This window comes from Diadema antillarum, unplaced genomic scaffold, assembly GCF_040938485.1.
Source record: "Diadema antillarum isolate AM-2024a unplaced genomic scaffold, OU_Dant_1.0 scf00000003, whole genome shotgun sequence".
NCBI lineage: Eukaryota > Metazoa > Echinodermata > Echinoidea > Diadematoida > Diadematidae > Diadema > Diadema antillarum.
In genome coordinates, this window is record NW_027270892.1 from 3517505 (window position 1) to 3544966 (window position 27462).

General features: G+C 39.6%; 1 protein-coding gene across 1 annotated transcript in view; it reads right to left on the reverse strand.

Moving 5' to 3' along the window:
- Positions 1-277: 277 nt before the first annotated feature.
- The window catches only part of LOC139736030 (pirin-like), a 74238-nt gene continuing 47053 nt past the window's right edge, over positions 278-27462 (reverse strand). Inside the window, exon 5 of the mRNA XM_071646811.1 lies at positions 278-3058. Coding sequence (XP_071502912.1) covers positions 2925-3058 — 134 coding nt within the window. The 3' untranslated portion in view covers positions 278-2924. The remainder of the gene's footprint in view (positions 3059-27462) is intronic.

Sequence of the window (27462 nt, forward strand, 5' to 3'; positions counted from 1 at the left end):
AACTTGTCATCAGTGACAAATTGTCATAGATGTGACAAGCTACTGAAATCCTTGCATCTGATTGGCTGAGAGAAAATTTGTGATAGAAATGTGGCAGTTGTCACTGATAACAAGGTTTATGAAACGGGCCCCAAGTGCGCTCCCCCTTTCTTTTCTTTGAAACAAAAGAAATAAAAAGAAAAAATGGGGGGGGGGGGGAAGTGCGTGCACACCCCTTCAATTTTGTAAAGGCACCCCCTCTTTACGTAATTCCTGGATCCGCCCCTGATCATGAATTGCAGAGACCCCTCTTCTGTCTTCTTTTCTCTAGAACTCCTTGCATCCCATTTCCCTCCTTTCTCACTAACAATTTTTGGGGGGTTTTCTTTTAATGTTATAGAGCATCACAAATATACAATGAGCAATATTTATCTGCAAAATATTTCCAGCATAACTTCAATTCCCTCTCGATCTGTTGACGGCATATTCTGGCTACATGTTGAATGCCCATTACTCCGGGAGCAACAAGTTCCTAGCAAAGAAATCCTTGCAAGGAATCTGCATCAGAATATTGTCTCTTAACGTTCTGAATACAAACAATGGTCAAAAGGGATTTGACAAGACACAATGACATACTGTATAGTATTATTCATTTTGAATAACTTTATAGAGTTAGGCCTAATTGCTTCATTGACTCTGAATACTAAAGTCTCTATAGACCTATCAGTTACACTCAAAAGACAGCGTGAAGCTGATACTGAATAACGGAAAGCTCTCCAAATGATGAAATAAAATATAAGAATACACAGAAAGCGCATAAACACACACACACACACACACACACACACACACACACACACACACACACACACACACAAAGCATAGCACACAACTTGCATCTGATATATTTACCCTGATCCAAGGGACACAAAAATCAGCCTCTGAATTGGAGTTTGTGTAGTTCAGACTAGTCCTTGAGATCAGCCTAGTGAGTAATGGTCAAGGTAGTCAAAGCCTGTCCTGCGGCTCAGCTCGAGAGCTGGTAGCATATACGGTCTTATACAGTCTCGAGAATCAGCCTCAGACCAGTTGGTCATGGAAGTACTGTCCAATCTTGGCAATCAAAAAGAAAATGAGTCAAGGTGTAGTCTGGGCCAATTCAGGTGACCAGCCACAGGTCTGGTGGTCAAAGTAAGTCATCTTGTCCAATCCTGGTGAGCAGATTACCAGCTAGTTGTCCAGGCAGTCTCGCCTTGTCTTGGTGATCAATCTCAGATATGGTAGCCTGGGCAGTCATGTCCAATCTGGGTAATCAATCTCATAGAGCTGGTAGTCTAGTCAAGTCTTTTCCAATCTTGATGATCAGCCTTGCAGAGTTGGTAGTCTAGGCAGTCTTGTCCAATCTTGGTGATCAGCCTCAGAGAGTTGGTAGTCTAGGCAAGTCTTGTCCAATCTTGGTGATCAGCCTCGGAGAGTTGGTAGTCTAGGCAAGTCTTGTACAATCTTGGTGATCAGCTGCAGGGAGTTAATGGTCCAAGCAGTCTTGTCCAATCTTGGTGATCAGCCTCAGAGAGTTGGTAGTCTAGGCAAGTCTTGTCCAATCTTGGCGATCAGCCTCAGAGAATTGGTAGTCCAAGCAGTCTTGTCCAATCTTAGTAATAAACCAAAGGGCTGGTAGTCCAGGCAGTCATGTCCAATCTTGATGATCAGCCTTGCAGAGTTGGTATTCTCGGCAGGCTGGTAGTATAGGCAGTCCTGTCCAATCTTGGTGATCAGCTTCAGAGAGTTAGTGGTTCAGGCAGTCTTGTCCCATATTGGTAATCAATCTCTAGGAGTTGGTAGTCTAGGCAAGTCCTATCCAACCTTGGTGATGAGCCTCAGAAAGATGGTGGTCTAGGCAGTCTTGTCCAATATTGGTGATTAGCCTTGGAGAGTTGATAGTCCACACAGTCTTGCCAAATCTTGATGATGAGCCTCAGAGAGCTGGTGGTCTAGGCAGTCTTACACTCAGCCTCAGAGAGTTGGTAGTCCAGGCAAGTCTGTTCGATCTTGAAGATCAGCCTTGCAGAGTTGGTAGTCTAGGTGGTCTTGTCCCAACACTGGTGGTCAGCAAAAGAGGGCTGGTAGTATAGGTAGTCTTGGCCAATCTTGGTGATCAGCCGCAGAAAGTTAATGGTCCAAGCAGTTTTGTCCAATCTTGGTAATCAATCTCAAAGAGCTGATAGTCCAAACAGTCTTGTCCAATCTTGATGATGAACCTCAGAGAGCTGGTGGTCTAGGCAGTCTTGTCCAATCTTGACGCTCAGCCTCAGAGAGTTGGTAGTCTAGGCAAGTCTGCTTCAATCTTGATGATCAGCCATACAGAGTTGGTAGTTTAGGCGGTCTTTCCTGTTGGTCAGCAATTAAGGACTGGCAGTCTAGGCAAGAGTTGTCCAATCTTGATGATCAACCTCAGAGAGCTGGTGGTCTATCTAGGCAGTCTTGTCCATTCTGTGCAATCTTAGTGATTAAAATCAGAGGGATGGTAGTTCAGGCAGCCTTGTCCAATCATAGCGAGTGATTAATCTCAAAGCTAGTAGTCCAGGCAGGCTAGGGCTGTTCAGGTGATAAGTTTCAGAACTAATATTTCAAGCTATCTTGTCCAATTGTGCAGATGAGTTGCAGAGCTGGCAGTTGACGAGGTCTCAGACAATTTCAGTAATCAAACTCAGAATTAGTGGTCCAGGAAATCCATGAATCTCTCGGTGATTACACTGTGATCTTGCAATCACAGTAGTGTTAGACTGTCATGGCAATCACCCTCAGAACTGGGGATTTTGACAGGACAGTTCAGTCCTGATGATAAGTCTTAGTACTGGTAGTTCAGGTAGTCCAGGCCAATCTCAGTAATTGGCTGCAGAACTGAAAGTTTGGGCACTTTCATCCTGTCTTGCATAATGAGCCATTTAGAACTGGGAGTCAAGATAGTCCAGACCACTTTGGGTGTTCCAGTCGGGGGCCTTCTCAAATCCATTGCGGCCAAAACGGTGGTCTTTGACTGCTTCTTCTACCTCCTCCAAAGTGTTCATGACAAAGTTTCCTGGATTTGAGAACAAAACAAAGCACGACAACTATTAAAAACCTGGAGTGAATTGCATGTTTCATGACAACAGGTGATAAACTCCAAAGGGCATTCATGTTAACGATGTCCTTTGGAAAGTAAATTGACAGTTAAACTTCTTTGGTATCGGCCACAAGATGACTGTTGCTACAAAATATGATGGGATGACAGGGCAATTGGTAACTAGAGGAATCAGGTGTGTTCACCAGAATAAGACACTTACTGAATGTCTAGCTGGATTCAACAAAACACTCAGCTCTGAACCACTTCTATCATCTTGGAAAGCAGATGCAATGTTAACTCCATTAATACGTTGACCATTGATTCGTGGCTCCATTTTGTTGCTCACAGAGCAATTGGACTCATCATATTGAAATCATCATGTGTAGAAGTAGGAAAGACAGGAAGAGGAAAAACTGTCAAAAAAGCTTTGTGGAAGAAAGAAATGGGCTCAGTCTTTCACCTTATGTAAGACTCTTCACTCTTCGCTATCCAAATAGGAATGACAAGAAATTCCACTTCAGGGATATTACTGCTCCCCTCAAAATTAATCCCTTGCCCTAGATAAACAATCTAAATTGACTGGTAACCAATAAAATGAAATTGGTAGAGCCAATCTAGACGAATGTTTTACTCCTCCATTATGCAGGCTGCAACAATGTCCAGGCTAAAAAAAGGGCAGCATTCCAGACGCACATAATAGGTGAGCAATTACATTCGACCACAAGGGTGGGGGAAGAGAAGTATTCTGATAGCATGCAGTGTGACTTGAATCATGTTGATTTTGTAGCCACCATCTCACACACAGGCAATGTCTATTGGAACCCTCCCCTCCCTGCCAATTCTCTGCCACCCATGGCTTAGTTGCAGGTCCTGAACAGTGGCAGATTAACAATGACTTTAGTTAGAATTAAGTGGACGTTGTACAATTGACAGGGCTGGCACAAATGGGAAGAAAATCGCTTGTGAAGGTGCGGGTGCTGATGCAATGATACAATTACAGACAAATAGTCGCTCCTTGGGGAGATTCATTGGACTTTGATTGCATTGCCAATTGACTTCTTCAGGGGGAGAATTCTATGGGGAAAACAATCAATGAAATTTGCAAGGGAGGAAAAATGAGGAGAGATGGAGTGATAAAAAAAAGACATAACGAAACAGGAGGCAAAGAGAAGATTGTGACAAACTTAGACGAGGAAATTTAACCATTAAAACCAATAATCCCGAACAGATAAATTAAAAAGGAAAAAGATGGATCTAAATGCTTTGGATGAATGCACTAATAAAATCTGTGAGCAAGTACGATAATTTTTCTGGTTTCATCAGACAGTGTTACCTTAAATACTATGTGAAGAAATATCATTGTGGCATTTGGAAGTAGGTTTGTCCTGATCAGAGTCACAGAATCTGGGCACATCTGCGATTTAGAAAGTTAACCCGTTGAGGACAAGTCCCGAGTATACTCGGGCAAGCATCTATGGGAAATGCGTGTTGTATCAAAATTAAACTGTCCCCATTGGGTTAACATGCAAAATGGCCATTTCAACATACATACTGTAACTGTTTCCCAAGACAAAAACACCTACACTTAAACTCCATGAAGGCACGGCAGTACAGATATCTATTAAACTGAGATATCATAGAAAAATGTAAACGACCATAACAAACAAACAAACAGACACTTTCAAAATGAGAGTGGGAAGACTACTACAGTCCATTCATAGTTCTTCGGAAATGTGCTTTTAAAACACACTTAACAAAATCTGGTGGCCTTCAAACACATTAGACTGCAGTCTAGATTGATTTAGTACATAATGTAAAAGTGGACATTTTTTGTGGTGTTGAAATTTTTGCACTTTTCGCGCAACCAGAAACTAGCGTGAAAATAAAAGCATGTGAATATTAGACATGTAGCTTGCCATATGTTCCAGTAGTGGATGCTTTAATCTATGGAATTAAACACTTGCGAAACTCATCTTATACCTGGCCGAGCACGAAAAATTTCTTGCACGAAAACATCCACTTTTACAGTAACTATTTCTATGTAGCAACTTGTTGCATGTGAGTCAATGCACACTTTTGTTGTTATTTTTAATGTAGTTTGTGTACATGATTTGGGCATGTAGGTGAATACTTCCATCACAGGCTTCTTCCATCACAGACTTATGGTACCAAGTGTAAGGATCCCGAATGTGTCAAAAACAAAAGAAATCATTTTATGCAGTCTTCCACCAAGCATTGCTTGTATTGAACCAACATATCATAAACAGTTCCTTGACTTCTAAACTTCATTTTCAGGCGGAGCAATTTGGAACTTGTAATTGAGATAAAAACATGAGCTGATCTTACTGGTAAAATATCCCCTGCTATGCATATCCTGACCTCTTACATACGGAGAGAGTGGACACACATGGACTTTTAAAGCCGAGAACTATCTGCTATTGTTAATTTTCCCCCTTGTACTGTTCTGCAACTTCAGCTTTGTCTGGTCTTTCTCAAGCCTCTATATCCATATCCATGTCATTGCATCTGATTCATGGGCTAGGCAAATTTTTCCCCTCCCCTCCAACACTATATTGGTACAGCAGCCCAGTATGAGCCATGCCATGCTTCAATGTACTCTCTGCCATCCCACTCTGCACATTTTGTATTGTGAGTATAAACCATCATTTTCTGTTATTTCATACATTCTGATCTACATGAATGTGGGATTAAATGTTATCAATTGGTCAATCAATCACAGCACCTTCATTCAAGGAGAGGTTACTCGCAGTCATGCTTTTAATGGTCTACCATGATCATACTTGCTGGAATGCCTGGCACAGTTTGCGGGCCACTTTAGCCATAGGCCCTGCTGGAACCTTATCTCTCCTGCCGAAATCTTTTATGAATACAGCAAAGAAGAATAGAGACAGCATTCCTCCTAGGGGTTGCACGGCATTTGAATGAGCTTTAAACTAGGATATACATTAGTACAACACTGCGATCCTATCTTTAACGTCAGGACCCCTTACCATGTTGTTGGACATATTAATCCCACTGCCAGACTTCTTTAATTGCCTTTACAAAGTTGCTTGATAGCATAATTGAAAATGTCTGACTGGTGTACGGCGCAGATCTCTTCGATTTTATTATCCCAGTTACCGAGACATTACATTCGCTCTATACTTTTGTGGTTCCATGATTGGATTTGTGCCTCTAAAACGCTTTCTCTTTATATTTGCCCCCAGTTATTATGTCTGAATCACTGCTTCTTGCTCTGCCAATCTATGTGACTCAAGTATGCTAACATAATAAAAGAGAAAATGTAGATTGCTTGATTGCTCTTCTAATTTCTCTCCTCTGATTGACCACTAGAGTGTAAAGAAAAAGTTGGATGTGGAGGAATTACAATGTATCTATGCCTTCCTTTTTACCACCTGGGAGTCACAAATCATGATCTGGGACAAATGAGTATTGCGCAATATAATCAAGTGATTGGTGGATTATTTTGGGGTGGCATCGTTTAAGGCTGGGCTGTGGCTTTTTTTTTTCACCAAATGCTCTCTATTATTGAGACTCCCCTCCATCCCGCACACATTAAATAACGGCCTGCAACGATACACAAATAGTCATCTCTCTGTTACCAAAGAGTGTTACATGCAACTGTCTGTACAGTAATGCTTGGATGAAGTGGTAGAGTGATTTACCGTAATCCAGTTTTCTGCAAATCTGCTTGCCATACATGCACTACCCCTCTCGTAACTTCAAGTCACATTTTCGTTTGTCAGGGCTATAATGTCTTGTCTATCAGATCTTTTGTTCTGGCTGAGCTTTGCTTCACCAAATTATTCAATACTGTTGTGCCTGCCTCATCCCATACATTGTACCTGCACGTGTACACACTTTGAAATCAAACATGTGAAATACTCATTGGTTTTGCAGCAAGTTCCAAGGGCCAGCCGGAAAGGTAATTTTGCTCCAGCATTAAAACTGTATCTACTTTTAGGAGTTTGGCCAGCTTAGTAGCCCCTACATTAGTAGCCCCTACAGATGACCATAAAAGGACCACTGATGGCCGAGGTCATGTGCATGAAATATTTCACAGTTTGCAAGTGTGTGTGAGTGGTAAACTAACTACCATAGAGATTGTGGATGTATGTCTATTTGCACTTTGCACCACAAAAGGAGTAATCAATGGATACCCCTTTCATGCTCAGCAAATTTTATCCAAGACCTCCCAACTGCACTCAGGAGATGTTGCAGTATTATATGAAAAGTCTCAGGGGGGAAATTCTGGAGTCTAGGTGACTTTTCAAAAATTTTGCCTCTGCTTAATTATATCACTAGTTATGTTTATACAACGTTCCTAAACTGAAAGATTAGCTCAAAGTCTTAATCTTCGATGATAAGCTTGTAGTTTAGCCCTATGTAGCTGCACTCAAAAGTTAGCAGTCTATATGATCAGTTGATAACTATAACCTCAAGTTATTTCAAACCCTGTTTTAACAGACTTTACTCCAACAATGTTGGGACAACTTTTGGAGAACAAAATTCCTCCCCTCGGGCAATAAAACTGAAGGAGAGAGTAAGGGGAACCGTCTTAACAGACACAAACCAAAACCCTTCTTTGGGTAGGTTTCCATAACAACGTACCCATTCATAGGCAAAGGGGGCATGGTTACAATCTATGCACGCGATCTGCACGGGTGTGTCTTTCTGTCTTGACTTCTGCGCATGCGTGTTAAGTTTATCATCAGAACGTTACTAAAAGAGTATCTCCACAGAAGGGTTGAGGTAATGTCAGCCCGGGGTAATTATCCCAGCTGCTGGCTAGGGTAGAATTTGGCAAACATCACGGCAACAATGTCCGAGCAACATACTGGGAGAACCATCTAACAGGGAGAGTAAAAAAAAAAGATAGCCTGGACGTTGTGGCCGTGTATCTGGTTTAAAAGGCTCTGCTAAAATGAGACTTTAGTGTTAATGTTCTATCCATAAGCTGGGGGGGGGGGGGGGAAGGGGTCCCCCACTCGTAGTTAACAAAGGTAATCAACAAAGTTCGTGTGACCTCTCCATGAACAATATTCCCCCTCATCTTCTGGGTCAACCTCCACTGGGTGCCGTAAGCTACTGTATTGCTGCGCATCATCAGGTTTTTAGCTAGCACTTTGGTACATATTTCTGCCTGTTCCACGGCCTAATCATGAGGTAGGACTCTCGCTTGAAAATTCAAACTTTACGATTTACATTTGTAGGTGTCCTCTGGATGCGCTTCAACAGTTTAAAACCACAAGCTAATCATCAAAGTTCAAAACTTTGAAGAATATAAAAGTTGGGTGAATGTAACTACCGAGAACTACAGTGGCACAATTTTAAGTGACAGAAAGGAATTACACGCACAGGAACAACCAATAGCTTGTCACGTACATCATTCCAGGTGGCATCTCGTCTACGCAAATAAATTTGTCGGCTCTTACGATCCAAACAGATGTATACAGCATTAACAACAACAAAAAAAGAATAAAGTTTTACAACATTGGCAGTACAGACAAATGATCTTTTACGTCAACAGAAATTATATCTGTAAAAATAAAATCATGGATAGAAAAAATGTATTTAATAGAAAAAATGTATATAATAAACATGTTTATGCCTTGTTGATGAGGAATGTGTGAAGACATGTGCTTATTGTCAGAGTTCCAAGAAAATGGGACATGAAATAAGTCTTTTTTCCAGACAAATAAACTCTGTGAAGCTTGAATATTGGGAAAAAAAAGACATTGGATTGGTTCACAGTCACAGGTAAAAGGTAATCTGACATAACTGATTTGTTTTTTCTTTCTTTTTTTTTTTTTGGGGGGGGGGGAAGGGTCCTTAGGACAATAGCCAATTTGGGGTGCTAGATACCAGTATTGTATTGTCGTAGCCTGCAGAAAATGTCTGCCCTATCTCCACAGCTTGGGTGGGTTCAGGTGTTTTTCATGGCATGAAGAAGTTTCAGGTAGATATCGGAAGTTTGACGGCCATAACACTGACAGCATAGCAGACCTATTTTCTGTATTTTGTTAAAATAAGCTATGAACTCTGTAAACCTCTTGATTAGATCGTATGGAGGTTGAATAGTTTGATGATCTCAAGGCGTCATACACATATTGAGCACTTTGTAGAGCCCCTTTTCCATAGGGTACAAAGTGCTTCATACATATCTCTAACGATATATCAAACATGACAAACTTGCATAACATAACTGCAATAAATGGGATTTCTAATGCTTTTTTTAACAATAAATTGAAAGATTTATTCGCTAATGAGTAGGGTAGGCAGTGAACTCACGTCACTTGAAGCAAAAGTATCTTACACAACTTTATCATTATATATGACCCGCTACAACAAAAGGATCCGAAAGTCGGGGGAGGACAATTTTCTGAGAATGGCATAACATTATTTCCTTGCGCTTCTACTTTAAATTCATATATAGCACAACTCGTAGTACTCAGTTGCGGAGATACCGATGATTTTATTAGCACATGTCAAGTGGTTGAGGAAATCAGAGTTTCGAGAAAAGCGCCTTGAAAGTTTTCCTTCCGACTCTAACATGATTAAGGGGAGACGAGACAGTTTTCACCGCTTGACAATAGAAGGCATGCTCCTAGCTCCTAGCGACCTCTGGGATGTTCATTCAAGCTTAGCGCCAGCAATATAGCACGACAAATCAGTAATCAGGATGTCACGCACTGACCAATAAGATCACTCCCTCGTTGCTAGGGGCGGAGTCTAACTGCGGCGCTAAATCCAAATCTTCAGACACGTTTCTGTTACGCTGAAAGTTGGAAAATCATGGCCCAGAAAAACGCTGATTTTTTGTCTTTCCTTTGATCATTTAGCTTCAAAATTTTGGCAGAAGATAGACAAATCATTAGACTACAAAATTATGCCAAAAACAGAAATCCGACAGTTTTGACCAATTTTGATGATGTGACTTCAAACTCGATTTTCTCGGCTCAGCAGTCAGCGACTTTAGGATCCTTTTGCTGTAGCGGGTAACATATCACATAAGTTTGACATCAATGTAGGACAGCTGAGTCTACAAACATGAACCCGAAACATTTCCCTGTATTCTACAGAAAGCAGAATTAGATGTAATCTCCCCCACAGACGGGACGAAACATTTTACTCGTGCAGGCCATTATCGCTGCTAGCCTTCAATATGTCATACAGCTATTGCGATAGAAGATGATTCACAGTGATATGCACAACAAAGCGGGCATTGATGAGATACAGTTGACGAATGGAGGGCTTTCCATCTTGTGATGTGATTCACTCTTTAATTGAGATGGGGGAGGATGGAAGAAAAAAATAAAAACATATCAGTCATTTCTCGACAGTTTGAAGGGGGAATCACACACAAGAAGATCTGTCTGGATTTAATCAGTCTAAATGTGGATGGATTACATACTCTTTCTTAGGGCTGTCTTTAAGAAGAAGCATAAGGCTGGGAGCTGAAAAGATTTTTTTTTTTCGCTGGAGCAGCTTTGATTTTTCTTAAGATGCACATAATCTGGAGAAAAGCCGCTCGAAGAAATTTGGGACAGATCCTGAATAGTTTGCGTAGAGGTGAGTGAAAAGAAATTTATGTCGAACGATGACAGAAATCATACCATATCCAGAAATTTGTTTGCTTATATTTGGGACAGATCCTGAATAGTATGCGTAGACTTGACTGAATAGAAGTTTATGTTGAACGATGACAGACATCATACCATTTCCAGAAATCTGTTTGCTTACATTTCAGCACAATTTGCGCCCATATCTGGGAGTTGGGAATGGGAAAACCATGGATGGTATGTAGGAGTGTCAGTGGCCTGTGGATTGGGAAATGTATGAAACCTAAAATCCCTCAAATTCACAATGAATGCTTTGCACAGTAAAACATTATATTGTAAACTGATGTTTGTCAACTTGAAATTTGCCTGAACTTGGTTACATTTTCCCTTATATCCTCTTTTAGCCATCGATTTTCCATTACCCGTATATTCATATATGGGTATCCTCAGTGAGTCCGAGTGCAACTATTAGTGGTAAAAATGGGCTGATATATCCAGTATCTCACAAAGTACTGGACATCCTGTTCAGGATCACTTAATCGGAAATGTAACATTCAAAATACAGATGATACTGAACTGTCCCTGCATAGATATTTGAACATTGAAAATACTGATGAAATTGTAATGTCAGCACATACACTGCTCAGATCTAGTCTCAGTTTTCACTATCAAATCTTGGAAACATCTGTGGAACATCTGATGAAGAAATTACATGTGCAGAGACTCCAACTCTCCCGTTTTCGACGGGAGATCTCCCGCGAAAGCCCATTTTTGCAAAATCTCCCATTCTCCCGTTTGAGATTTGATTTCTCCCGCCCTGGCTCTCCCGGTGGAAAAGGATTTCTTACTTATTGCTATCGTATGTTGAAAAAATAAGCCTTAGATAGCACCAGAGAACATCTAGAACCCTAGAAACTTCACGTTTCGCACACATCAACTTGGAGTCTCCCGTTTGCTAGGGGTTTCGGGCGGGAGAATCTCCAGATCAGGAGGTGCTTGGGGTTGGAGTCTCTGCATGTGGGTCCCCTCCCCACCCCCCCCCCCCCCCCCAAAAAAAAAAAAAATCAATAAAAAGCAGAAAAGTGAATGCAGCTTGTGGCCTTGTGTCCACCCTAGACACACAAATTGATGATAATTAACAACTGGTACACATGATCAAAATCAATAACCATTCAGAAGCGCACAAGCCTCATTATTCTGGGATTTTCTGCTGACAAGATTTATCAAAAGACTTCTGCCTGATCACATTCCAAACACCTCCTCATTGCAAAGCCTAATCCGGTATTAATCCAGATCAAAGGGATTTCACCTGCACCCCAAGGACTGGATGAAACCTTACTGGGGTTCATTTGATCACGTTTGAATATCTACCCTGAGTTCAGTATTTTCCTTCCTCTTTCTTTTTTATGTTCAATCACCACACTGAAATACACATACACACCCACACAAACACATACTGGTACATATACGTAAATCTATAACAAACAACAGTTGGTTCTGGCTTATGCTGAAACCAATGTTACATGTACATTCAGCTCCTGCTTTGCAATGATCATCCTCTAACTTATTGATTTCATACACTCAGCTGATGACATAACATAAATAACTTGGTCTTATTTCTGGAAATCTGAATACTCATGATATTACCATATGAGTTTATACAAAAGATCACGAAGTAGAAGTAAGGTGTTCCAGAAATGCAATTTTACCTCAAGATATCCTAGCATAGATTATATTGTCAGCTTAGAACAAGAAGGACAATATTGCAAATTGGGGGGGGGGGGGGGGTATTGAATTATTGGTGTCAAGTTGTAGGACTTGATCACCTCCACATTATGGTGTCAATTCTGAATTATTTCCACTATCAGTAAAATGTTCAAAATAAAAAACCACAAGGGTGCTATTTCACATGATATTTGGAGCAATGCTGATAACTCAACCCAATTTTGATTAAACAAACTATTCATTTCATGAAAATTGATTTTTTAAATAAAATTTCTGTTTATGCTCAAATCTTAGAATGCAATGATAGCGCCCTTCTGGCTCTCAGCTGATGATATATATGACAACCCCTCCTAGTCTCTAAAAAAGTTAAATAAATGAATAAATAAATAAACAACTAAAAAACAGATAAAAAATCATCAAGTTCTTGCTCTTGTGCATTAGGGATGCCTAATCTTTAAGAAGCAAAGAGGTGACTATTTTGTGGTCATCCATGTTTTGTGTGTGTGCATTAAAGAGGGACAGTGTGGCAATACAGTACACGTTGGAATTGCCATCATTGTATTCCAATCAAGGTGTCTGAACCCTTGATAGCTAGTTTGCAATCAACCTCTGCTTAATTGGGTTTTGATGAGGTACCACAAAATACTGGTGAGTTGATTAAAACAGCGTAACAGAAAAAGAGGTAATGGGTAAGGGGACTTCTTCAAGAAAAAGGTAAGACTTGCATAATTAGATGATGAAGGCAGCATTAACCCATTGAGGATGGACTGATTTTGCTATAACATACATTTCCCATAGACACCTGCCCGAATATTATTGGGACTCATCTTCAATGGGTTAATAGAAAAGGTAGTTTTACCCTACCATATCATTTATATACAGGTGAAGGGATAACAACAACACTCCAAACTACTTACCGAATTAAAACACACACAAAATAAAACAGAAATACCAGATACACATATGCCTATCATACACATACTTGTGCAAACTTAGTAACAAAGCAAATTTGTTTCCTAGCTAAAGTAATAACCGATGACATGCATGTTTATTTTGTTCCCATGCCTCTAAGAATGTTTGTGGTAAGTTTAGAAAAAGATGTTACTCTATATTTCAGATGTTAACACAAAGAATAAATACGAATAAGAATAGTACAGAGCACATCATTACCTCAGCTTTGATTATGATAAGAGAACATATCACATCAGTATAGTTTTGGATTAATTTGCAAGGATTGATTATTTTCCCTCTTGAATTTGGCATTAGGATACTGATGATGGAATATGTACATAAATAGGCTAGGCCTTATGCAAATTTGAATAGATCCTATGTGTTTGTCATAAACAAGGTAAAATTACTGAAGGAAATAAGAAATACACATGATTTTGTATGTTTGGAATAGAAATACAAAAAAAAAAAAAAATTATCATGAATTGAAGCAGTTCTGTTCACCTTTTATCAAGCAGGAACATTTACATTAAGGGGAAATTTGCCGAAACCAAGCTGATATTACATATCTTTTCTTCTTTAAAAAAAAAATGAGTTGGCAAATCCATGGGAGAACAAAATAAGACAGCAGGGAAGAAGATCACATGGTAAGATACACCCTAACAAAATAAAAACCCCATCTCTTTTATAGGAAAACTCAATCATGAAGATCACCAGAGCTACATTCAAAGTATCCATTGCTTGATCGCATTGTGTTCCAATTACTGTGTCTGCTCAAAACATTGACAGCCATGGAGTGGTGATAGGAAATTGCTTTAAGCTTTCACCTCATCCAGAGTTAATCATGTAAACAATTGGCCTTATATATCAAAGCTTTGTAAAAAGAATGTTTTAATCATAGACTCTGCCCACGAGTTAATGTTAAGGATAGCATGCTATCTAATACAGCGGGTAAAGCTCAACTTATCTCATGGATCTACTCTGCCTCATATCGCACCATTGAATGTTCATTAGGATGTCTGTGAAAAACAAAAAGACCCAAAACAGGTAAACCATGATTTTCTGGTGAACACCTCTCCAATAAAGGAAGCCAGGATCCAGTGCATTCACTGCTATTTAGATAACTAATCCTATGTTTTTTCAACTGATGGAGTTGGTTTTTGCATCTTTACTTCATCCTCACTTCATCATCCCCTGCCTAATCTTGCTCTAATCCTGGCGCAGAGAAACACATCAAATAACCAAAGTGAACGCAAGAGAGTCTTACAATTGCTGGGTTTATGTAAGATGCATGTGAACAGAAAAAAAGACCGAGGGGGGGGGGGGGGGGGGGGGAGGGTCTCACCTCAATATCGCAAAAAGTTATTTTCCACACATTCTTGCAAATCATACAACACCTAAAAAGACTACAGCTATCCGATTGGTTGATTGCCCATCACATGACATTTCGTTCCATCGCATGCTGTGGCTGTCATATTATATTCAACTTTAATCATCCCATATCTTAATTATGGCATTCTTGCATGGGGGAACTCACTTAAAACAAAGAAAAGAAAAATATTTATGGTTCAGAAGCGAGTTATTCATTAATCATTAATAAATGCAGCTTTCTAGCACATACTGAAAACCTCTTATCAAAGTAATCTCCTTAAAGTAGAGGATTTATAAAACTATCACATCGAGCATTATAATGTATGAGTTCAATGCCAGCATTCTCCCCAAGGTGCTTTGTTCAATGTTCAAGAAAAATTACCAAATTCGATATTTCACTAGACAAGCATCTTTTTACCATTTGCCTTCTGTCGGAACGAATGTTGCTTGTAATTCTTTAATCTTTACTGGTCCAAAATTTTGGAATTTTCTTGATCCTGTACCTAGAGAGGAAGGCAGTCTGTCACTATTCAAACATAACTTTAAATATTGTCTTTTAAATAAACATTGTGTTGAGTCATGATATTTTCAGTGTGTATGTTTAACCTGAATAATCTCTCCTGATTTCACTTATGCAGGACTTTAACTTCATACATAAATTTATAAAGTCTACATGCGTGTAAAGGATGGATAATGCTTATTAGGTATTTCTCATGCTCATATGACCTCTGTAAATATTCTGATAAGTCTTACTCCTTTGTAATCTGTATTTCATCTCCTCTACTTTTCACTGTCTATATAGTTTTCTTTTTTAGGCTCTCCTATACTCTTGCTTTTGTATATACATGTTTTATGTTTAAGCAGATCTAGTGTTTGGAGTGTGTAGATTGTGTATTTAAGCCAATGTTTATACTCTTGCCTATTTAAATTGTATGTGCTATAATAAGCAGTATTCTTTCTTTATTATTTTTTTCAGTTGCTAATTAAACCACTTAAGGTTTAATTTGATATCACATACCTTGTATTTTTCAGGGGAGCCTTACAATACAAGCTCTGCTTCAACCAAGGCTACCTCATCTTTCTTTCCTCTCAAACTCCACTCTGCCACATTCTTGTTTATAAATTTTTAACTAATTTCTGGACTGTGAGTTGATTTCTTTTGCAAGAATACACTGTATGTGTATTCTTTATTGATATATATTGAAGAGAGACAAAGAAATGAACTTGAACTTGAACTAGTCTGTATTCTATCATCTAGGCAAATGTACCTGCCAAGTTCGGTGAAAGTTTGATCAAAGGTGAAAATTGGATGCCAACATGGTCCCCCCAGCCAATGTCCTTTTGAACAAAATTACGATCCTGTCATCCTATGATGCTACTGGGCGAGTTTAAAGAAGAAGCTGAAATGTCAAAATTGGGCCTAAATTAGGTCCCCCCCCCACAAAAAACAAACAAACCAACAAACAAAAACCCAAAACACAACAAAAACTGGGCACCAAGGGGGAGGGGGTATCCCTGGATCTTCAACGAACAGACTTGAAATGAGTCTTACTTGTCCAAAGCTCTATCACTTCTGGTGCTATAGAAGAATTTTAAAGATTCCTTAATTGAAGGGGGAGGGGGATATGGTGCCCATTCAAACAAATTAAGATCCTATGAACCTAGGGATGCTACAGTATCTGCCATGTTTGGTGAAAATCCATTATGGGGTTTCAAGAAAAAGTTGAAAATGCTGAAAGTTTATCTGCGCAACAGACAATGGACAACAGGCAATGATGAATGATTCCAATTGCTCACTTGAGCTTTTGGCTCAGGTCACCTAACGAGGGGCAAAAAACAAAACAGAAAAAGGAGAAAACCTAAATGCCTGAACCAGAATAGGCCAGAAAGCCTTAACTCAGCAAAAAATGGGCACATTTGCAAAATATTTTGTATCACAGACACAAATGTATACAAATGCGTTAAATACACACATAAACAAACATTGGACAGTTTTTTGGTGTGTCCGCATTTTTCGTTGTCATTATGTGTGCTGTACATGTAGTTGTATTGCTATGACTTTTCACCTTAAAAGAGCAAAATATCTTACTCATGAATATAAATTGGTCAAAAACCTTTGATTTGTAATGCATAAGTACACATTAAAGACTCCATCTCCTCCCCCCCCCCCCCCCCCAATAACCACAGCAAGAGAGGCTGTGAAGATAGTAATATCCTTTCCACATCATATAATCACTGGAAAAACATTCTAAATTCTCAATCACCTACTGGTGCCTACTTTACCTACCAGCAAGAAGCCAGAAGATAAATCACCCTCTGGGTAGAACATAAACGTCATGGCCCTAACAATTGGGAGTCATGCACTGGTGGTTTTAATGTCAGGGAACATTATCCCCTCAAAATGGGGGCAATTTCTCCACAAAACTGTAAAGTTTCTGATCCGGCACAAAAAGAGGTCGCATCACAGAAGTGTTTCCCTGGGGTGCACATCTTCAAGGCCTTCTAAAACAGGATTTATACCTGACATAACATTTTCTTGTTTGTTTGTTTGTGTGTGTGTGTGTGTGTGTGTGTGTGTGTGTGTGTGTGTGTGTGTGCTGTCTGCGTGTGTGTGTGTTTTATAATGTACAAAAACCCACACACATATACACAAAGGCATCCCCAACTCTACCACATTATGCCCTCATTAAAATTATTGCATTCAACAAAAAGTTTGACATAAAATTTGATTCATAGGTCTGTTTGAGTTGATTGGTGCCATAACTTTGACAATTTGTCATTTATTTGTGTGTTTAGCTATTTTTGAAAGCTACATGTACCCTTGATTTCAAGTGCATACTGGTACTTCTTGATAAAATGATCTCATCAAGTTATGCACACACACAAATCTAAATCACAGCATAAGATGTTCAATTATCATTACATTTCACAAGCATAATATTCAGATATCAAAATAGAAGTGATGAATACTGGGTAAAGAAGAGATTCAATTCTAGAAAGGCAAAAAAAAAAAAAAAAAAGAAAAGAAAGAAGAAGAGACCGTGAAAGTGAGACATTCACGCATAGACCTAAGAAGAAAAAAAAAACCAAGACACACAAAACCCTGTGTGCAACATTACAATGAAAAAAAAATACAATTCAATCAAAAAATGATAAAAAATTATACAAACATGAAATGTCTTGACATGTAGGCCCTACATATGTATGACACCTTTATGTATACCTTAAAAAAAATCAATAAACATTTATTTAAATAACAAAAACCACATGCAGAGACTCCAACTCTCCCGCTTTCAATGGGAGATCTCCCGCCAAAAGCTCATATTTACAAAATATCCCGTTTTCCCGCTTGAGATTTAATTTCTCCCGCTTGAAATGATTTCTTACTTAGTCTTTAGTGTCATCGTATGTTGAAAAATAAGCCTTTGTATGGCATGAAATAACATCTAAAACCCTAGAGCAGGACCCCAGCCACAAGGAACTTCGCACTTCGTGCACATCAAGTTGGAGTCTCCCGTTTGCTAGGGGTTTCAGGTGGGAGAATCTCTAGATCAGAAGGTGCTCAGGGTTGGAGTCTCTGCACATGACTAACAAACTAGTCACAAGACTTAGACCCAATTTCAAAATTCTTACAGGACAACATGAATACACATACACAATGCTGGAGCCCCCCCCCCCCTTTGCCTTTCTATTTTATCTGTGGTTTTGTATTCTGTAAAGCAATTTCTCTGAATATGGTCTGAAAATTTTTATTTTGAGCCAATCTCCACTTCACCTTCTGCCATTCAATCTCTGTGCTAGAGAGCCGCATGTAACAAGGTGTCAAATTTTGCCATTGTCGTCATAGGTGAGCCATGCTGTGACTTACAACAAAGCCAAGGGGGTAGTAACCTAATCACTTGACAAAGGCATGGTACTCCAGGTGGCTTAGTCCCACTAATTGACTTTGAATGGACTTACTGGTTTACTGGACTTGACACTCCAAGCCCTAGAGAATATCACCCTCTTCCTGATACCCGCAAACAAAGAACCAGCAAAAGCAGTTCTGTGAGGAAGAAAGGGATTACACCTTGTGAGTAAGCCCTTGTTAATTAAATTCATCTCAATCTTTATCAAGGGCCTGCTTTCTCTTTCCACAAGGACAGCTCTAGTCTTCTCAGAAAGAGATTTACATCCTCTTTCCCATTGTCATGCCTTGCATACAGAGGATGAAGTGGAAAAACTATTTATCCCAAGTGCTCCCATATTGTGGTAACATGAATCAAGGCTGGCTGTTTACGTTACCCCCTTCCCAATTTTGATACATACACTATAATTTTCTTGTAGAACTACTTGTAGTTTTCATACCATGATAGCTGAGCCATGTTGTTGCACACTAGTGAATGAACTTTGTTACAAACCTAGGAGTTCCGTAAAGCAAGAATTTTTTGCTGCATGACATTTTTGCCACATGAAATTATTGCAAAGTGCCGCCGGAAATCAATGCATGTAATGCAGACAAGAACTTTTGTGTGCATTCTAATTTTGCAAATCTTGACTCTCACGAAATAAATTTTTCTGGCCCTGCACATTTCACACAGCGTGAATCATGCCTGTAATAATCTTCAAGCCTGAAGGATGCAGGAAAACCAGAAGTAAGAAGAAAATATATGCAGCTTGTGAACTTTTCAATCAAATTTTATGTGTTCCTCACCAGCCACAACATTCCATCAATACCTGCTAAATTTCCTTGTCTCTACGCCAGTGTATCGCAGCACGGATAAATCCTACTTGTAAAGCATTATCATCAAGGCATTAATAACATGATCGAAACCAGAATGGATTCCCCTACACCAATCATACCACAGAGCAGTGTTTCTTAACCAGTGGGCCGCAAAGCTTTCACAGCTGGGCCGGGATATCTTCCCAAAATAAAAATGACAAAGATCTGTATTCCATCTATACATATAAACTGGGCCTCAAAAACTTTTGAAGAGGCCAAAATGGGCTCCAGATTAAAAAAAAAAAAGAAAGAAAGATGAGAAGTGGGACATAGAGTAAACCAAGTACGGTAGTACTGAATATAATAAAAAAGAGTAACAAATGGTATACTGCAATAATATCATATGCTTTTTTGGTATTATGTGTTTTATGTTTACATTGAAATCAGTCCTGCGTTTCCTACTGGATGCTTGTTTGGATTTGTCCTTTCAGATGTCAACCTACGGAACTATTTACTGCACATTGGAAAGGTGATTCTTTTGATGACCCAGCAGAAAAGAAAGGGGAAAGAAAAAAAAAAGGAAAGAAAGGAAGCAGAATATGTCTATCAAAGCCATCAGGCGGATAACCTAGATAGCCATCTCCGCAATGCTATGCTCCAGAAACTGTGTATTGGCTGCAGAACGTAAATATTCTCATTAGATTTTTCCTGGTGGCAGTATACCTTTGCGGCGAGCGAGGACTTTTGTCGAGCTCCAGAGATCAAATCGTAAGAAAGCGGAAGCAAACAAAGGGTCACGGTTAAGTAATGGCCAAAACTTCTCTTTTTTAAAAAATTCTGCATTCTGTAGTACAGAGACTAGGATGATCTTAATCTGGAAGATTTGCATCTCATGTTTACAAATAATATTGATGAATAGAACAATCATTGTTGGATATTGTGCCAGGAATAACCACAGCAAACAATTAACTGCATATCCCACAAGATGGCCAAGATAAGGAGATATTAACATTGATACATGAAGGCTTTGAATACGGAAATAGCTAAAGGAAAATAAACAATCCAGTAGATGGAAAAAAAAGTAACTAGAGGTGTCCTACTTTTTTTTTTTTTGCTCTGACTCCTTATATAAGAAATTTATTTGCGTATTCTATCTAGATAATATCTAAAACACTTTTAATCTAGTATATACTAGTGTATGAAGACACAGGGCAATATATATTTAAGTATGTTAGACATAGAAGACAAGTAGTTTCTCTCGTCAAATATGAATGCCATATTCAAAGTAGTATACCTATCGCTCTATCTTTCTCTATTAATTAATTAATTAATTAATTAATTAATTAATTAATTTATTTATTTATTTATTTATTTACTTATTCATTTATTTATTCATTTATTTGTTTATTTATGTATGTATTTATTTATCTATCTATCTATCTATCTATCTATCTACCTATCTCTCAATCTATCTATTTACCTACCAACCTATATATGCATATTATGCTATAAAAATACTGATCTGAGGATCTAGGGCATTAAAACCTGTAGTTGTAGGAGGTTGTGTAAACCTCCTTCCTTTCATTTCACTTTCAAAGCAACAAGTAGTTTAGAGGATGACCTGGCAAGATAACTGTACAAGAAGGATCTTCTGAAAGTGTGTAACAATGTGATAATCCCCATTCATTCATGTTGCTTTGATCTTGCCTTCCCTCTTTGAGTCAAATAGACCAGGCCTTTTCATAAAAGGGTCCATCAAGTGGACCTAACTGGACCAAAAGAAGAGAGCTAAGTCCAGATTGCTTTGCAGGGCACAGGGGGAGAACAAGGGACTACCAGTGGCTTAATTTCAGCTCATCAGTGACAGAGGGAAGAGATTAAATGTGGTGAATGAAAGGGGATGCTGGTGGGATCTGGGTATGACTATAGAACTAATACTTTTGTGTTTCATTACACGAGGATTAAGGGGCTTGCTTTCATGCTCGGAATGCTGAGGTTAATAAAATGGTCCCTCTTCTCTCAGGTGGCAAGGCAATTACTGAAGCCACCTAGGGCTTAACTGGAAGGATTTAATTATTCACAGGGAAAAGTGCCTATGGATTGATGGAACAATGCCTGAATCTTTGATCGTTCAAGGATTTGGGGAATTTGCATGAGACCCATCAAGCTGGTGCTTTTTTGTTTACAGCTTGGTCAGTGTCACTGTGACAGAAATAGCACTTTTTTAACTCACTGTCACACAGCATTAAGATAGATTCTCAGCGAGGTATGTTAATTGGAGTTGTGGGAGCTCCATTATCCCTCTTTGCTTCCTTACCAACTCTGGAATCCCCAATCAATTATGTGACTAGAGCGTAAAACTGCAGTTCCAATCATCCAACGTGTTCCTGTCATACTATAAAGCCAGAAATGTTCGCAGGCATGAAACTTTTGTAAATTTAGCAAGGAGGCAAGATTCACGAAAGTAAAGTGTGTGCCAAAGGTTATTGTCTGCATAAATACCTTGAATGTCAGTGACAATTTACGAAAGTTTCATGCCACAAAAATGGCTGTAAGCTCTGATTCGCATACCGTAAAGTTCCGTGTATAAGACGCACTATTTTTTCGTCGGAAAACGTTGAAAATCGGGGGTGCGTCGTATACACGGGTACAGTCGAATCACGGAAAAAAATCCGTCATGTACACCCAATTTTATAAGGCCAACTTGGGGCCATGTATGCCCATCGACGTTTGGAAGGTAAGCAATCACTAAAACTTACGGATAAATTAGCGATCTTTCAATCTGGACACACACAAAAGCTGCAAGTACGAGATAAACTTACATCGGCCTTGTGCAGTAACGATGTATCAATCTGGCCATAGACAACAGCTGTAACAGCACTGCTGTATGCTACCGATGTCAGTCTACCAAGCTACCAACAGCCAACCTAGTAGCTGGAATACGCGATGTACAGGTATCATTACTAAATTACCGATACCGTAAAACTTATCAATGTACTAGTATCAATATGGCCACAGGATCGACACTATGTCACCGCAAATATGAACGATGTGTGAAGCATGCATGCATATCCACGTCATTCGTTTGCTCTTCATTTCACGAGGCCAGCTAGGATAGCATAGCTACACTTTCACGAGGCCAGCTAGGATAGCATAGCTACACTGTAGCTAGCTAGCAAGCCTTTGGCAAAGGCAGCAGCTGCAGAGAGGCTTTTGCAATGGACTCGCGTGCACACAGCGATCGGATCGAAGTGCGCTTGCCCGTTGCGCGCTGTGTGTGCAAGTCCATTGCTCTCTGTGTGCGTGTGCTGAAATTATAGCGAGCTGCCTTTTGCAAAAGGCTAGCACTGTGCCTGTGCATACAAGCATGGTACAAGAGACACACGTTACTGGTAGTGCATGAGTGTACTACCGTACGCACCGTACGTCTTGCCGTATGATCCCTCTGCTACACTTGTTGATGTTTTTCTTATTTTCCGTAATGAACCTTCCAGTCTGACATGCGTCAATATGCGAGACCCTCTGCTATCATGACAGCAAAGATCGTACTGTACACTCGTGAGTACGATATGCATGACACATGTACCACGATTGAAAGGCAAAACAATAGCAAGTGAGTACCGAGACAAGTCTCGCATTTTGCGACTTCCATATTTTGCCGATGTCCGACGAATACCGTTAAAAGAAAATATAAAAGGAAACGAAAAATAGAGCAAATACATGCTGCATTCTAGGGAAATTTTGAGATGAAATAATATGTATGACACACGCAATATTTGCGTGGAAATTTTCGTGTTTTGTTTTTTTTTTAAATTTTAGGTCCGAAAGTAGGGGTGCGTCTTATACACGGGTGCGTCTTATATACGGAACTTTACGGTACATTTCACGCAGCGAATTTTTCTGGTTTTACAGAATCTTGATGGTATTTGATAGTTTGCATCTGTCATGTAGTTTACTTCATGAAGGCAATTTAACCCATCCGTTCTGAGTGCACCATGGTAAGCTCATACCAAGAGTTGATCAGAGGCTTAAATAGATGAGAATCTCTTTTTGACAAGTACTGTAAAAGTTGATATTTACGCGCGACAAATTTTTCGCCCTTGGCCTGGTAAGAAGAGTTTCGCATGTTTTTAATTCTGCCGAATCAAGACATCAACTACTGGAACATATGGCAAGCAAAAAGATTTGCATGCTTTTATTTTCGCACTGGTTTCTGGTTGCGCAAAATGCGCGAAAATTTCAACACCATGAAAATTTCCACCTTTACAGTAATCTATTCAACAAACATTTTGTGCTCAGAACTCACAACAAGGTCCACTAAGTCCCATTTCTTGCTTCTTTCATTGCACAATATGCCTTTTTTCAATACGGCTACTCTGAATAATCTCTGTGAAATATATGTTGACCAGCAAAGCAGCACGTCTATTCCTGTGTCATGAATAGGAAGGTGATAAGGTCTTAAGTGACTGATTCACAAACTTTATTCTTTTTTTCTTTTAACCTGTTTAGTTTGAAGCAAAATCGAATGCATAAATGCTAAGATGTTGGTGCATGATGAGTGGGAGTATAATGCCTTTGTGTATGTGTATGTGTGTGTGTGTGTAAATGTGTGAATATAAACACATAGACTTCATTCAACCCTTGCCTGTGAGATAGTATATAAAAAAAGAACAAATTATACAGCATTTGAATACCTCGTGCTCAATGAGCCCTGAATTGGCTTGGAGTCTTCCCACCCATAATGTTTTCCCCTATCTTCCCCTTCCACGCTGATGGCCTGGCTTGAGCTGGGGTCATTTCAAGGCACATTACCCCATCAATGATCTGCAGCCATAATCCCTGATGAGATCTTCGTCAATTATCAATTTTTTTTCCCCTCCCCACTATCATATCTCTGAAAGGTTTAACAACACATATTGAACTGCGGAAAGTCAAGTTTTCCTGCCTTGTAGAAATTATCCTACAGAACAGGGGGGGGGGGGGAGATGGGTGGGTGGGGCTCCCTGCACAAGAATGGTTTTCAGGTGGTACTGGTCATACATGGCCATGCTCATTTTTTATTCCACTGCACGGGTTTGCAATTACACTTTTGTATGCATTATTCTCTAAAAAACACACACAATCTTTTTTCTTTTTAAATGGTATTGTTCTTATACCCAATGCTGCAGAAAACACATCATGCTGATTTTACAAAACGATTTTTGTGTACATATAGCATAAAACGAAACCATCTATGGTACCTACAAGTAGAACTACCAACCTGCCCACGCAAATACTTTAAAGTCACTATCAATAGAGCACAAACATCTGAAAGGAATGTTCTAGATGAAGTGACATTTCAATTTTCATAACTTTTGCACTCATTGTCTAAGTTCACTCTATTATCTCCTGATCTGTTGATTTTATATGGTAGATTCTAGTATACAAAAAAAAAAAAACCACACTCACACATACACATTCAGAGAGCTCCACGCATATCAATCTTGTGGTGTTAAAGGCCACTCTATTTTGGGTAGTAGGGCCTACATCTTCATCAGATGGTAAATTATCACCAACAACACAAGGTTGCCTCTCACCTCCAAGAGATGTCACTTCAAGCTTTCATGTAAAGCATTTGAGCCTGCAATAGCCTGCTGCGGGAGCATTCTCCACAGCATAACAGGGAATACCCAAGTATATTTTGAGTAGGCCCACCCTTCCCAATACATAAGGGCTTTTTACACTTGTGTTTCTTAACCCTGGACTTTCTCTGACCCAGGACTATCGTTAGTCCCGTACCAATTTTTTCAGCTTTCTACACTTGCCAATTAGTCCCGTACTATCTCTTGTCCGGGGCTAAGGAGAAAACTGACCTTTTTACACTCGTATTTCTTAGCCCCGGACTTTCCAAACCACATGAATATTCATAATTACGCTGTGTACTGTACACGTACACGCACGCACCGGCAACACTTGATTACCTCGTTTCTGATTGGTCAGTGAGGGTCGGACTTCATCTCCGTCGCTTAGCCCAGGATTATTTTTTCGTTCTGTTTACACTCACTTGCTAGGCACCGCAATTGCGGTGCTAACCCCTGCTATTTTGCAGGGCCAGATAGTACCGTACTATCGGTGGGGCTAGCCCACTTTGGCAAAAACGAGTGTAAAAAGAAAGTGGGCTAAGGATAGTCCCGTACCAACGGTGGGGCTAAGGCCCCCCCTTAGCCCCACCGTTGGTCCGGGGCTAAGCAAAAATTTACAAGTGTAAAAAGCCCTACTGTCTCCCTATGCTACAGACTCTTTACAACATTCTTTGACAAAAAACTGTACATGAAACAATGGGCATCTGAGTATAGAGGAAGTAAAAGCAGCAATTTGCACATATGACAGCAGCCATTGTTTTTAAAAAGCAATTAATCCATTTTGTTATTTTCCCCCTTTTGTTTAGCTCCAATGAGCTGAAAACAGTAAACAGGTGCCATAGGTACACGTATATGCAACAATGTGCAGATGTGATTGCACAAGTTTCATACGTTGATGAGACATTAGATATCACCAGTTGACAGGTACAGCCAAAGTCATAGACCACTGGTCTGTAAACAAAAACAACATTTTTCATCATCTACAGACAAAAGGAACTCATTATCAGTTGCAATCAACTTTAAGGTAGTTAATCCCTCTATTGTTTCTACGACAGCTCTATATTGGTGTAACAAAGCAGTGACCAAAATAACCACATATGAAACTTCTTGCACTAAAATGAAACAGTGAGAAGTACTGTAGATATATATAAGGGAAAAAGATACATGTACTAGACATCTATATGACGGATATATAATTGGTCACACAATGAATTGGAAATACTTTCGAGCACTACATTGATTTGTCTTGTCAAGAGTCTGGAAACAATTTCTAATCTGTTGAGGACGAGTCCCGAGTATACTCGGGCAGGTGTCTATGGGAAATGCGGGAAGTAACAAAATCAAACCGTCCTCAACGGGTTAAATACGCTTTCGAGAAAAGTGTCATATATTTCACATACAGAGACAGAGACCATCATAGGAAGTCGCCCTAGAAGCAAATATCCAGTATATAACACACCATATCATAACTCTGTTTACATGAACAACAGTGATGAATTCTCCTGTCCGTGGGACACGTATGATGAGCTCAGACAATGGTCTGCAATTGACACCAGGCATTGGCAACAATTGTTGGAAGTGTCACAAAGTGTCACAAAGATTATCTGGCCTGATAATCTTCACGGACCTTTGGTAATCGGTTTGGTGCGTCGTCGGGGCCTGCATTCAGCGGCAGCCCACATTAGCAAAGTTTTTGAAACATGTGTATGTGGCGTGGGCCGCAGACTAGGCTAGATGAATGTTTGTGATTCTCGATTGTCACTTTGACAAAACTTAATACCTGGTTCATGTCCCTACCCCCCCTTATTTATTCTTCTTCATTTTTTTTAAAATTTCCATACAGTCCCTTCTCAACAAGGTCAATGAATAACAATGTGCGGAGAGCGAACGGCAAAGATGCAGTTTAACCCGTTGACGGGCTGATTTTGCTACAACTCGCATTTCCCATAGACAATTGCCCGAGTATATTCGGGACTCGTTCTCAACGGGTTAATGAGTAGATTGTGTGAAAGGTCTTTAACCCTCGAGCATTACATCTTACTGGTATAAAAAAAATCTTACCAGCATATACATTGGCGTTCAAACAAGCAACACCCAACAAGCATCGACTGCAGTTTCCTCTGGATTTAGCTTAAAGAAATGAAAGCAGTCTTTGAATAAATGTTTCTCTTTGAATGCTACCACATCCTCCAGTTGCAACAAGATTAACTAAATACAGTCGAACCTCTCGTATCCGGACAAGTCGGGACCGGGGCTCATCCGGATAAGGGATTTGGCCGGATACGGGAGACTCAATGCTTTATGTCATGTGCATATACATGCACATGTACTGATGTAGCCCATTGTAGTACCACATGTAGTAATGTGTATACTGCAACCTTTTCATTGTTACATGTGAGAGGACTCAAGCGCATAATCTGTCCATGTTCT